The sequence below is a fragment of the Thermobia domestica genome, chromosome 15 (genome assembly GCF_964235325.1).
Source record: "Thermobia domestica chromosome 15, izTheDome1.hap1.1, whole genome shotgun sequence".
NCBI classification, from domain to species: domain Eukaryota; kingdom Metazoa; phylum Arthropoda; class Insecta; order Zygentoma; family Lepismatidae; genus Thermobia; species Thermobia domestica.
In genome coordinates this window covers 11,994,420-12,008,160 of record NC_137468.1, presented here as the reverse complement: position 1 = coordinate 12,008,160, position 13,741 = coordinate 11,994,420, and the positions used below count along the sequence as shown (strand labels likewise).

At 34.5% G+C, this 13,741-nt stretch overlaps 1 protein-coding gene across 5 annotated transcripts in view; it reads left to right on the top strand.

The window, feature by feature from the left end:
* The window catches only part of LOC145672076 (neuronal synaptobrevin-like), a 66,416-nt gene extending 52,912 nt beyond the window's left edge, over window positions 1-13,504 (top strand). For 3 of the 5 annotated variants that reach the window (XM_081741321.1, XM_081741320.1, XM_081741322.1), the window contains exon 6: window positions 7,905-13,504. In XM_081741321.1, coding sequence (XP_081597447.1) covers window positions 7,905-8,029 — 125 coding nt within the window. In that variant the 3' untranslated portion in view covers window positions 8,030-13,504. The other 2 variants (XM_081741323.1, XM_081741324.1) reach the window with 1 other exon arrangement.
* The last annotated feature ends 237 nt before the right edge of the window (window positions 13,505-13,741 follow it).

Here is a 13,741-nt window from a genome sequence, read left to right as displayed (position 1 = left end):
ACATATTTCTTGATGTTAGCAGTCCTCTTTCCCCATTGAATGCTTGTTTAACTTCCGTTATTCTTAAACTTAAGTCTTTTTCACTTCTATAATATTAATAGTTTCCTCAATTATTATTGTTTTCATTCTTATTTGATTTGAGTTGAGTTGAGTTTAGAGTTCAGCAGCAAGTGCATATGAGACGTGGACCTACATCTTAACGTGGGATCCGAGCAGCATGAGCTCCTACCAAGAATCGAACCCAGATTTCCCACGCCCGTTCTCATTTACAAGTATTATTATTGTTCTAATAAAGATATGTAATAATAATAATAAACGGCTCGTAATATAAATTTAAATTAAACCTTAAATTATAATAATATTTGATTATTTCATATCATCATCATCGTAGGTATTCTGCCAATATTGGCAGGTCACTTGCCGCATCTGGAAAGCTTCCATGCTTCACGGTCTTCCGTTAAACTGTTCGTTTTCGCGTATGACTTTTCTGTTTTGATATCGTCCATTAATTGTAGTCTCCTTCGCCCCCTCCCTCTCTTTCTTGCCACCACGCCCTCTAGTACGTCCGTCATGATACAGTTTCTTCTTACCCAATGTCCCAAGCAGTTCCTCTTCTTTTTCTGAATAGTGTCTAAAATTGTTCTCTTCTCCCCCCACCATTTCTAACAGCCTCTCATTCGTTTTCCTCTCGATACAGCTAATTCTCTCCATTCTTCTCCATACCCACGTTTTGAAAGATTCCAATTGTTTTCCATCATTTTTGCGTCATGTCCTTGTTTCTTCCTCGTACAGTACAATATTCCACACGAAGCTTTTGGGTCTTTTTCTTAACTCTTTATTCAAAGTCTCACAAAATAAGGTTTTCTTCCTCCTAACGGTTTCTTTCGCCATTCCTATCCTTGATTTTATTTCACTTCACACATCATATCATTACTAATAGTTGGGGCCGCGGTGGCTCAGTGGTAGAGCGTTCACCTCTGGTGCTTGGGGTCCCGGGTTCGATCCCAGCCCCCGCCAAGTGAACTTTGTGGTGGACAAACACCGTGTGCGTGGGTTTTCTCGGGGTTCTCCCGTTTCCTCCCACTTTCTTCATTCCACAATTTCATTCATTACTCATCATCACCGTCTCCTTTAGCCTAACCAGCATAACCGAGGGACGTAAAACTCAAAGATTTCATTTCATTTTTTTTTTTTTTTTTTTACTAATAGTAATACTCAGGTATCGAAAACTAGTCACCTGTTCTATTTTCCCCCTTCCTACTAATACATTTTACACCGACCCCTTCGTTCCAATCACCATGAGTTTTGTCTTTCCAATAATTATTTTCATCCTATATTCTTCACAGCCTTTTCTCAAGTTTTCTAACATCTCAGTGACTTTCTCTCCAGATTCCGAAATGTAAAATTATAAGAATGTAACAATTAATAGTATATCACTATAATCATAGAACAATTCACAAAAGTAATGGAACTGTGATGATGAACACAATCAGTGCGTTTGATACGCAAGTTAAAAGAAATAAAACTGTAATGGAATATCAAAAATTGAATTTGTTTAATTACATATATCTCCGTGAGTATTGTGTGAAATCTGTAGAATTGCATAATCGTTGAATAAGTTAATAGTGGCATCACATATTTCGGTGATGTACTGCTCATGATTGAAAAACTTGCCCTTACAGAATAAACCTAGCTTGTGTTATTTCGTAAATAGCAAAATATTCCGCTGTAAAATTTCAATATACAGGGTGTTTCAAAACAACACCGACAACGTTTGGGAGGTGATTCCTGACACCAAGGTAAGACAAAACTCATCGACCAACCTGGGTACATAAATGCTTCTTTTGGGAGTTATAGGCTGCCAAAAACGTGAAAAATGGACTTTAAAGGTCCATAGCTGCACAACTATGGAACCTACCCTAGTCGAGTCAAGAAAAAATGAAATGAAATCTTTAAGTTTTACGTCCCTCGGTTATGCCGGCTAGGCTAAAGGAGACGGTGATGATGAGTGATGAATGAAATGGTGGAATGAAGAAAGTGGGAGGAAACGGGAGAACCCCGAGAAAGCCCACGCACACGGTGTTTGTCCACCACAAAGTTCACTTGGCGGGGGCTGGTATCGAACCCGGGACCCCAAGCACCAGAGGTGATAGTCGAGTCAAGATTTCACTGAGGAACTAATATGCGCGCTATCCAAAAGTACATGTTTTAGAATCCTGCGGTGCTCACACAACAATTTTTATGGATAGTTTGGCTACGGGCATATAATTTGAAGTACTCACTAACTACTTCTATAAAAATTGTTGCGGAAGTACCGCAGGATTCTGAAACATTTATATTTGGATAGGGCACATACTAGTTCCTAAAGAAGTCTTGACCCGACTACAGTAGGTCCCATAGTATTGGAGCTATGGACCTTTAAAGTCCATTTTTTCATGTTTTTGGCAGCCTATAACTCCAAAAAGAAGCATTTATGCTCCCAGGTTGGTCGATACGTTTTGTCTTACGTTGGTGTCAGGAATCACCTCCCAAATGTTGTTGGTGTTATTTTGAAACACCTTGTATATTGTTCTTTATTATATTTAATTTCGGATATACTTTGAAACACTGCAAAAATAAATTCAGCAAACAGCCTTAAGGTGCTGAAATTACGGTATTTCTTTAATTTCATATGAGTATGAGGTAGTAATGTGAGTGAAATGCACAACATCGCATGGAACTGCATGATGGAACGTAGTAGAAGGCTTAAAAAAAAAAAAAAAAAAAAAATAGCTGTACTGTTTGTTGGCGGATTGTACCTCGGATTTTGGGATTGTAACCACTAACAATATTTTGTGGTTTTTGCTTGTCTTTTCACAGCTTTTGCAGCAAGTTAAAGTCGTAATATCAAGTTCTGCGTTCACTCTTGGAGCTAACAGGATTCTACATGCCACCATCTTCGACTTAACAGAACCAATAATATCATAGGGGAAACAATAATAATCATAATAACGAGGGTTTTATTACTTCACTCTTTTGTTTAAGCAGAAGTGATGCATTTTACTTTTTACTTTTTTTCTTTGTTTTTTTTACTGAAGTGACTAAAGAAGGAAATTAGATCCAGTATTTCGTTCTTAAATCACTTCAAGATATTTAATATATATATATATATTTTTTTTTTAAGAAAAAGAACATTGACAGGTATTAAATAATATTTGCACGTACACTGTCCTTTTCTGTCATTCTTAAAAAAATTTTTTTCTTAATTTTTCTTCCCGGACTTGAAAGGAAAACTACACATAAGTAAATATATCGTATATATATATATATACATATATGTTCAATAAATGTGTGCTCTGTAAATTTGATTTTAACATATCGTAAAACAATCACGCAATTTACATTTCAGTCAATAAATATATAAATATACTTTATACATGTTTATTGAAGTAAATTCTCAGTGTTTCTAAGACAAAGTGTGCTTTTTTGGATATCAGAATTATGTTTCAGGGATTGACTGTTAGTTTTTAGATTTTTGTGTATAGTAACATGGCGTAAGGACCAACAAAAAAAACTCTTGCTGCTGCTTGATAACTTGCTTGGTAGAAGAGTGTGATGTATTTTCTACTTACTAAAGTAGCCTGTTGTAATAACAGCAGTGTGCGGTGTGTATGTAGCACGCGTATTTTTGTATGCGCATGTACATACGAGCCGTTTCCGTCTCTTTAGATATATAAGAAGTGACACACTTCCCAAGCTTTTGCACCAGTTATATTTCCGAAGAAGCATTGCTATCAAGGTACGCACAGGAGAACTCGTTCTTCCAATTTATATATATTATATATACAATTACGAATGTAATTTATGTACTAGACAATATACGGGGGGAGTTCGGACACTTCGCAGCTTTTTTAAAGAATTATAAAGTACCGTTCTACGATTTAAAAAAGCATCGCGATGTTCTGGCATTATTTGGGTGAGAAGAGCCTAAGATTTTTTAATAAAACAGTATATGTAAAGATAGTGAGCTGTACACAAGATTTGATATGGATGAAGTTTTCAGTAATGATAGGTGTATCGTGTATGATATGTAATCTTGGAAAATCACACTGGATTCGCGTTCAGGTGCTATCTGTACATAAGAGATTAACCAAATAATAAACCATATATTTAACTAAAGCTGTTATAGGGTAGTTTTGGCATTGTTATAATTCCCTACCCATAACCTGCGAATATCCTTCATACATTGAAAAAAAGCGTTAAAATTTTGGATACACTTCCTCAGAGCTTGTTCGTAGGAGGCAGTGTAGTGTAGAGCATTCTTAGTACGTTTTACTTCTTTCTACAAGATAGGGTAATGTAGGAACTTCAACAATTTTTTTTTTTAATAACTTAATGAAATTAGATTACAGACGCCATGTTGGTTTTTGACCCAGTTGATATTTTTCTAATAATGTACAGATATGTTACAGTAATTTTCAATTATTTCCGTTACTTTAAAAAAATGAATTTTCACTTAGTGGGTCTGCTTTTTCGTCTTCCGTTTTGCCGGAAAATCATAATTATCATCATCATCATAAATAATGTAATTATTCAATTATTGAGAATTATACATGCATATAATCTTCCCATAATCTCTTCCGTTCTGACATAAGTCTTCCTCGGATTTTTTTTCACTTCCTTTCAGAGGATTAGCTACCCTATTCCTGTATTTCAGTGTGTCCTATGAAGTTCTTTCTCACTCTGAAAACTTTATCCTAGATTTGTTGCTGATAGCGGAATCGAAAGTGTTTTAGAATCCGGTCTCAGAATCGAAAAATAAATGTTTTAATTCCGTGTGCTTCGAGAAATGAACCGAAATATATTTTTGACATCATGATTGCAAACATCTAAAGATTGTTACAAGCTACAAATAATGGTGCACAAATGTAATAATAACTCTAGGAAACCGCCTTCAGCTTTCTTTTTCTTTCTTTGTAGTTTCGCTTCCCTTCGGTATCGGTTTTGGCTCCAGAACGGATCCGATTTTCAGAGAGAATCAATTTCGGTTCGAGCTGTGTGAATCGTTTTAACGCTACTGTAATGATCGGAGAAACGACAGGTAGAATAAGTAGAGGAATGGGACAAATAAGTTTTGACAGTAAAACCATCGATGTACGTGTTGGATTGTCACCGCTGTCTTGAATCAACTTCAGTTTTTCTGCCTCCTCTTTGTACTCTGTATGTGGTTTTGCTGAGACTAGGAGCAACGAACTATGACAGTACACAGTATCTAGGGTAATTAGAAATAATTGATCTATTTCAATCTTGTTTGTGCCGCATCCTATTTATGCATTTTATGTTCATGAAACAGTAACAGAGTAATACATTACTTGGCCGGTTCTAAAAGTAGTTTTAGTAATAGATTTTCTAAGGCAAGTAAATTAAAATAACAATGCACAAGAAATTAATAAAATCAGAAAAATTTAACGAAAGAAATATCAGTGGGCCAAAAATCCAACATGGCGGCCATATTCTAGAGCTCTAATCAAGAACTGCGAGTTGAGCCTAAAGCCACAATTTTGTAATTTTTAGCCAATCTTTATATATAAACAGTAGTATCTTGTATAGACATATCAACCTGTAGAAGATTACCAGATTCAGAAATATTGTTGGTGCGAATCTTGGCGTGTGCGTGTGTGTCGCATCGTATATATATATACACACATTAGTAAGATAACTTAGATACTAATAATAGTTATCCGTGCTAAGTAGCTTTCACACAATGATCTCAGTACAATTAAAAAAAAAAAAAAAAAAAGCGCAACAGCTTGTGAGAGTGGATGGTGCAATGCATGTTTATATACATTGTAGACTTTCTCATTCTGTGGGCCTTATCCGCATGCCGCTGGCTTCAAAACACTGCATGCAAGCCTTGGGCAACATATTCCATTAATTTAGTTCTTAAAAAAAAGCGAACAAAAAGTTAACCACCCTATAATTTCTTTTCTACGTTTGAAACAGGTGTTGCTGCTGTATGTTAATGTTGTGTATGATTGTACGTAGTGTTGCCAATTCAATAAAATTTCCTCTATAATACTGATAAAAAAAAAAGGATATTTTGGAGTGTGAATGTGTGAACTTGTTGAAATCTACGTTGGAAGTTTAGATTTTTAATCTTAGTACCAAAAGGTAAGTTTCAATGTTACTCTTGAAACTAGAAAAGTTTATATAACATTAACGCAACTCGAAAGTCCGTTCGTGAATGACTTTTTATACCGGGGGTAGTTGTAGGAGAAGTATTCAAATGTAAATTACCTTTTTTTTTCTTTCATATTCTGTCTGCTTCAGCGTTTGAATGATAACTGCTTCAGAATAAGCTATACATTGTCCATTGCTTCTATTTATGGTGAACAGCTGAGCTCAAAAAGGAATATATAGGCTTAATCTGAATTTGCCGACATAAAAACGAAAGATATCCAGAAAATGAGTTCCGATATGTTATGATGATGATATTAATAAACCATTTATATTGCTGTAAGCTGTGCATACCTTACATTAGTTTTCGGTGTAATTTCCACCGTTGTTGAAGCACTTATCGTAGTGAAGCACCACGTTTGTTTTCCTTCATGACAGAAAGGTGCCACTTGTTAAGGGCATGATTAATCTTGTTGTAGTCGTGGAAACGCTGACGAACAAGGATGATGTCAAATGCTTGAACAGATGAAAGTCACTTGGTGCAAGGTCGGTACAGTAAGAGGGATAATTGAATTGTTCGTCATGTATGTTTTCAGTCCTTTCATTAAGTTGTTGCACATATCTGCATATCGTTGAATCACTCAGTTCATGTTCTCCATTAACTTCATTAAATCTAACAGTGAAAATCAGCCAGTTTAATTTTTATTTTACATTTAAAGAATGGATCACAGACCGCATTTTACATGCGATGGACATTCTGATTTTCTTAAAATTATTAACATATACCATAAAGCTTACACTTTGTTTGTTTTCATGTTTCAAACTGGTTTCAGTATTTTGCTAATAAATCAAATAACTCAGCCCTTATGCACATCGGAACTTACTTTCTAGATGTTACCGTATAATTTCAAAATTCGTAACAGTCTTAAATTGTATTGTAAGTGTCCTAAAATTGGCCAAGTTTCACTTTTCTGTAACTAAAAAAATGTGTAGGTAGTAAAGGGCACATTTCTGTTACGTGAATCTGTGGAATAAGAGAAATTTTAGTGAATTATATCTTTTACTAAAGAGAGATAAAACTACTTGAAGGTTTTTTTTTTTTTTTTCTTTCTTTCTTCCGAAGGAAAATGTTAACGTGAAATTCGGAAATCTATTAGGGTAAAGAAAGTTCAACTTAGAAAATCAAGTTCCATAGTGAAGTAACATAACTTTCAAATGGTAATTCTGTAAGTTGGAAAACTGTTACGGTAGAGAAAGTTTAACTTAGGAAATCAAATTACGTAATGACGATAAATAATTTTCGAAGGGTAATTCTGTAAGTTTCAAGATCACGTAAATAACGGAAAACTTAAGGTCATAAAAAATTGACGTAGTGGTGGAATTGTAGCTTAAAAATTTAAATCTGTGTAATGAATAAAGAGGAATTTTGTTTGAAATAGGGAACTAAATTCAAAACGTAAACTAAAAAAACGCGGAATAGAGCTCGGAAAAGAATGTGTTAAGGAAAGGAATTTTTGAAATTTAACGTTTAAAAAAATGGACTTTTGCTTCCCAGATATTGGCAACACTGCTTGTACCGTGTACGTGTGTGTGGTCTGATTGGATTGTGTGTATCTATCATACACTGTACAGTTGGTTGTATAGTTCGAAGAGGATTAGCAAACAAGCAAAAAAAATGTAAGCAGATCTAGTGTTGTATTAAATGTGACTCTTTTTTTCTCTCTTTTTTTCGGTTTTGTGCATTTTAGTTAAGTTCATGCCAGAGTCTTCTCAGTCAGAAGGCCAAGTGCCCGTTCCTTCTCAATCTTCTGCTGCTGGCGGTACGTCCTCTGGTGTGGTCGCCAAAGTTTCATCGAAACCAAAAGTAGATTAACCACCACAATCTCACCTTTTTTCCTTTCTTTTTTTTTTTAAAGAAATAAAACATTTATAAAGAAAACTTTTTAAATTTTTTTTTGGCGAATTTTATTTTTCGTCTTCGTTTGTTTGTTTTTACTTGATGTGTTTTACTGTATGTTGTGTTGATGTGTATATTTGATGTTACCTGTCCTTGTTAAATTTTAGGTGCTCTGTCCTCATTTTTTTCTTTCTTCTTTTTATTTTTTCTATGTGCCAATATTTCTAATGTAATACCATCTGTACTATACTGCATTCATGGCAAGTTCTCATAGAAGTTTGGTGCAAGGCGAATTATCCTTAGTTCGAGAAATTTTTGACCGCAAATTAACAAAAAATTTTCACAAACAGTTGCGTACGCAAGGGGTTTTCGGGTCTTTATCCCCTTTCACCCTTGAGCAAAATACTGTACAAAAATAAAAAGACAATTTCTTGGGAAGTTGTGTCCAATTCAATTGGCCTTTCTACTAAGAGTGGTGGCTAGAAGCGTCCTCTTTTCTCCTATCTATTTTAAAACATATCCGTTTGCTACTCTTTCTGTCCATTTTATCTTCTTCATTTTCTTCCAACACCACGTTTGGAAGCTCTCGAAATATTTCTTTAACTTCCGTAATGTCCAAGTCTCTGAACTATAAAATCCAAATACTTCATATATAGCGCTTTACCAGTTTGTTCCTTATTCCGGTATTAATGAACTAATATGAAATATTGTAATCTATAATAGAAAGGACAAAATGAGCCACGTGTTAGTGCGTTGTAAAGGTAGATCTACATGAAAAGTGATAAATTGAGTTACAACCATTATTTTATTATTGTCATAAAAAATTCTACTATTACAGGGATTGAGCTAAAAGCTTTAAAAACATTTCGCATTTCTACGATTGTTTTAAGTGAGCATTTTAAAGTAATGGAATGAATAGAATATATATGGCTGTTTAGGAAGCAGGCAAGGTAACGTAGTTGTTAACGTATCGGGAGGGTAAGCGAGATTCTGCTTCAATTCTTTGTCCAGTCGTGCATATTTAATTCTTGTATATAATTGAATTTGCACTTAAAGGAAGAATTGATGCGAGATATTTTTTTAAAAAATCTTTCATTTATCTAATATATAGAAATGAAACTAATCTTGTGTGGGATCGCACCACGAGAAAACAGCTGAAACGTTTGATACGAGTTTTGGAATATAATTACCATCTACTTACTTACATCTGGGTTTTTATTCTGTCACTTTGAATTCGTATCAGAAGTATGGTAGTTTTCTGGTAACTTCTTATGTTTGGCCGTGATGGCCGTCATTTGATATAAGTATCTACCTCTTTTAATGTAGTAATGTTGGAATCTTCGTTTCCTGAGATCGTAATAACCCAAAAACCCATAGCTAAGTAATTATAAAATGTTTCCTCAGCTGTTGCTAACGTGGCTTCTCTCTCTTTTGATTCAGTCCCAGGAAATCAGAAACTAACGTCGACTTAAGGGTTTATCACAATTTAAATGAACTAAGTTTTCTTTAAGATAGAAAACATTTGGTCCTAATTACAAAGTGATTTTCAGTGGTGGTAGAATTTACAGACATGCATATGGCGGGAATTAAAAAATAAAAACTAATTCTCGTTATAAATCGTCAAATTTGGTTTGTTGGTTGGAGTTTAGCGACCCCTTTCGGCACCAAGACTATATAAGACTGGTCACAGAGCTTAACGGACGATCCGAGCCACATGAGATCCCACCGTGAATCGAACTTGGGTCTTCTGCTCCAAAGGCGCATACACTAACCATATAACCATGAAGGAATTCATATAAATCATTAGAGAATGCAAATAACATATTTTTAAAAAATATATATAAATTGTGTATCGATGCAGGTGTAGCTCAGAATGCACTATGCGAGGATGAAAGAAAAGGATCTGAATATTCCATGTTTGTAATGGAGAGATTACGTTTTTTTTTCTTCCATTTTTTAAGAGGGGATGCATTGCAGTACTTATATCTGGCTGCGGGAGTAACATGTGAAATACTTCCGTGGTAGAAACAAGGGACGGTGATATTCACATTTTATAGTTGAAGCTAAAAATAAAACGAGGCACATACTAAACCCAATATAATCTCCACAGCGATTGAGTAAAACAGAATAAACCCCGTTCGTATATTCTGTTGAATTTTTCTTTGGTTATAAATTACTTTGGTATTATCAAACATCAGAACTTTATGATAGATGTTTCCTGTCTTGTACAGTCCGCAGAAAAAAAAAAAACTGCAACATGAGCATGTAAGTTTATTGTGAAACTACTAACAGCCCAGGGAATCAACATAACGTGTAAGTGGCACGAATCACGCCAGGAGAAACTTCGACGTCCTCCCCTGCACACTTATTTTGGAGCAAAATACTTCGCCGTTTCACAATAAACGTACATGCTCATGTTGCAGGTTATTTGCTGCGGACTGTACCTTAAATATAATAACTTGATGTGTATTGAGGAGCAGGCTTATTTTAGATTTGTGTAGTTCGAAGTACATTTCCATTTCCACGTGGCTGAGCGGTTACTAAGTTTGCCTTTCATATGCGTAACTCAGGTTCAATTTTACGTTGGAGTCCAGTCTGCGTTAATATACAGGGTATATAGACTTGTAATTGCATTCTGACAGATGTGGAAGCCTCATATCTCCAGGAACATATCTTGCGGCCATATTAAGATATAAAAATTTCAAACGGCCTATACTTTTTGAATGAGGGCGAACTTTGTAATCTTCAATTTCCCAGTTCTTATAAAAGAAGATATCGTCTCTTGATTCTGTCCATGCATTACAAAACATTAATACCCGAAATGTTTGCAATCGCTTGCACCCACGTGGTGTATTTTATTGAGCAGCAAGATTAACATCTATTCGTAGAAGAAAGGAAATACCCAAAACGCTAGAGATTTAATCTTGCCCGAAGGCAGATGTTATCCCACTTGCCTTAACGTAACTGTGTAGACAACAAAACCAGTGGAGTGGGGATAGCTTGACAAGGAAACTCCATCCAATATGGACTAAACTGGAAAGAATACATTGAAAAAACACTATTAGGAAATAGGTATTACCTAAAGAACTAAATAATTATGACTTCGTTAAGCAGGTACTCACTTAGATATCAATAATTTTCCGACAGATGGCACTCTGACTTTTTATAGCGAAAATCCTTATTCATGAGAGAATAGGGATTAACAATGGTCTAGTATTCACTTTAATTTTGGTGAGAATCTGGTTTCGTAGCTGTAAACTCGTAGCAACCTCAATATGTTGCAGGTACATTAATTATAAATGTGCAAGAAATACCTGAGGAGTAGAGCTATATTATCACCTGTTTTTATAAATGTATCGTTAGTTCTAAATCTCAATCTATTCCTTCAAGTCAGCTCTCTCAGTTTTTTTTCTTTTTTATATATCACGTAAAGGACGAGAGAAAGATTCGACCATTCTATCCCTCTGGTTGGGCACAACATCCACAATATTTAATTCTCACCTATATCATTAATTTACATGTAGAACATAAGTTGAATAATTGCCCAGGTATGACACCTACCATACGGTATTAATTGTACACTAAACTAGGGCATTTACTTCACATACCAAACAAAAAATTTTTTACAGTTAATTTTCAGATATTTATTTAGTGTGTATTTAATGTTCCAATCTTTAGTGATAAAATAATGCAAGTGTCATAAGCTTTTCGCATAGAAAGGATTTACCTTGAAACACACAACACACAATTATCTTCACCAGATCTTATCGCGTACGAAGTAGTTTTTCGATTTACGGAAGCAACAGAATGTATCCACGTTTATAGTTGTTTCTAAGAACGCCTGGCCTATATGTAACCAGTATTACCTATTGGTTATGCAGGTTTATATAATAGCAGAGGATAAAAACCCGGGAATGGAATGGCTAATACTGGAAACGAAGAGTGCTCACTCTCTTTTAATCCAGGTTCTGATTTAAAACTCGGCAACGAGATGCTTACAGCTCTTATAATACGAAGAGCATGACGCATTTCGACTTGACATTTGTATTTTTAGCTACACCAAATTTGGAATCGATCGCACGAGTCCCCATTGCAGTGAACAATATATAACATTTTCGCCTTGCATTGAAATTCTTGTTCAAACTTGCTTTGAATGGTAGTATATGTGCATGTGCTGAGTGTACATTATCTTGCACTGTTTTCCAGGTGCCTCCAAAAACAAAATAAACAAACAAAAATCTTTGGTATATTTTCTAAAAAGCTGATATGACCCTTAACATATTCTCTATTGGAGCCGTTTATCAATGTTCGAAACTTTATAGTAACAGTGAATGTGTTAAGAGCTATCCCAAATAAGATTCGTATCAATTTATATTTTTCAGTATAACTGTACCATGTTCAAACAGGTACATTTGGGTATACATATGATGTATTTCTCAGTTATCAAGAATGTTATCAGGATATCTTATTATTATGCGTGGTGGTCCTTTTCAAATTCTAGGACGCTTTGCTCTTCTAACTTTCGTCTTTTGTTTTTAGTAATTTCCAGGAATATAAATTGGCGCGAATCTTACTTTAGGTCAGTTTTTAAAGGGTCATGTATGTAGAACCAATGTGAAGAATTGCATTCTATATATATGTCGTACATGTGTTTAAAAGGAAGAGACCAGGCTTTTTTTAAGTCAATATTTTTTACCAATATACCAGACTGGTTTGGTTCCCAGTTTCTTCCCTCACCCTAACATTTACATCATCAGTTGACATATCACTCACATTGGTGTATTTCTGAAGCGAAATAATAAAAGTGTACAATGTCAAATAAGTGTGGCAAAGATAGTTTAAGATTATCGTGTAAGGTACTTCGTTAATAGGTTGGATGCCTATAGGGAATGATGTATAGAGAAAAGTTTTGACATATATATCGAAGTGTGTTGTATTTTTTTTTTTTTTTTTCCATTTTTAAGTTGAGTAGCATTGTACTTTTTAGAATTTTCAACTTTTTTAAAAAATAAAATTAAGAAGTTTTTATTTTGTGATATAGTTGAACTGATTTTTCTGAATCATGATACATTATATGATATTTACAAGTATATTGCTAAATTGGATTATACTTTTAACATCGATAATGCTGTTATTATTCAATGTACATATATTTTTGTGTGTATATTTTGTGTATTTCTCTCTAATAAACAATAAAAGTAAAAAAAAAAAAAAAAAAAAAAAGTGACAGCACGGCAGTTCAACTTTGTAAACTTGACACTGAACAATAAATCTTGAACTGCATTATGCTCCATATTGTTGTTCTTGTAAACTAAGGATTTACAAGTGCCCATGGGAAGATGCTAGAACATAGTACTTTGATGTACAGCTTAAATTGATGACATGTAAGGGAATACTCATATAGGTGATATTGTATTGTTGATGGGATAATATAGAATGTTTCTTGTGGTATATTCGTTGTTTTTTATTTCATATTTTAGACCGCCTGTTCTTTACACGTGTAGTCGTCCATGGATTGTTCAAGCGTTGATGTTTTTTTAATGTGCAATTTCATTCCCATCCGAAGATGGACGGCCCGTAGAAGATAACGCCTTCTCTGGGACCATGAGCATTCATTTATTGGTAGTATCATTGGAAGATAGGTATCAGAATTCATTTATTTATTGATATACTTATTTGGATAGGCAT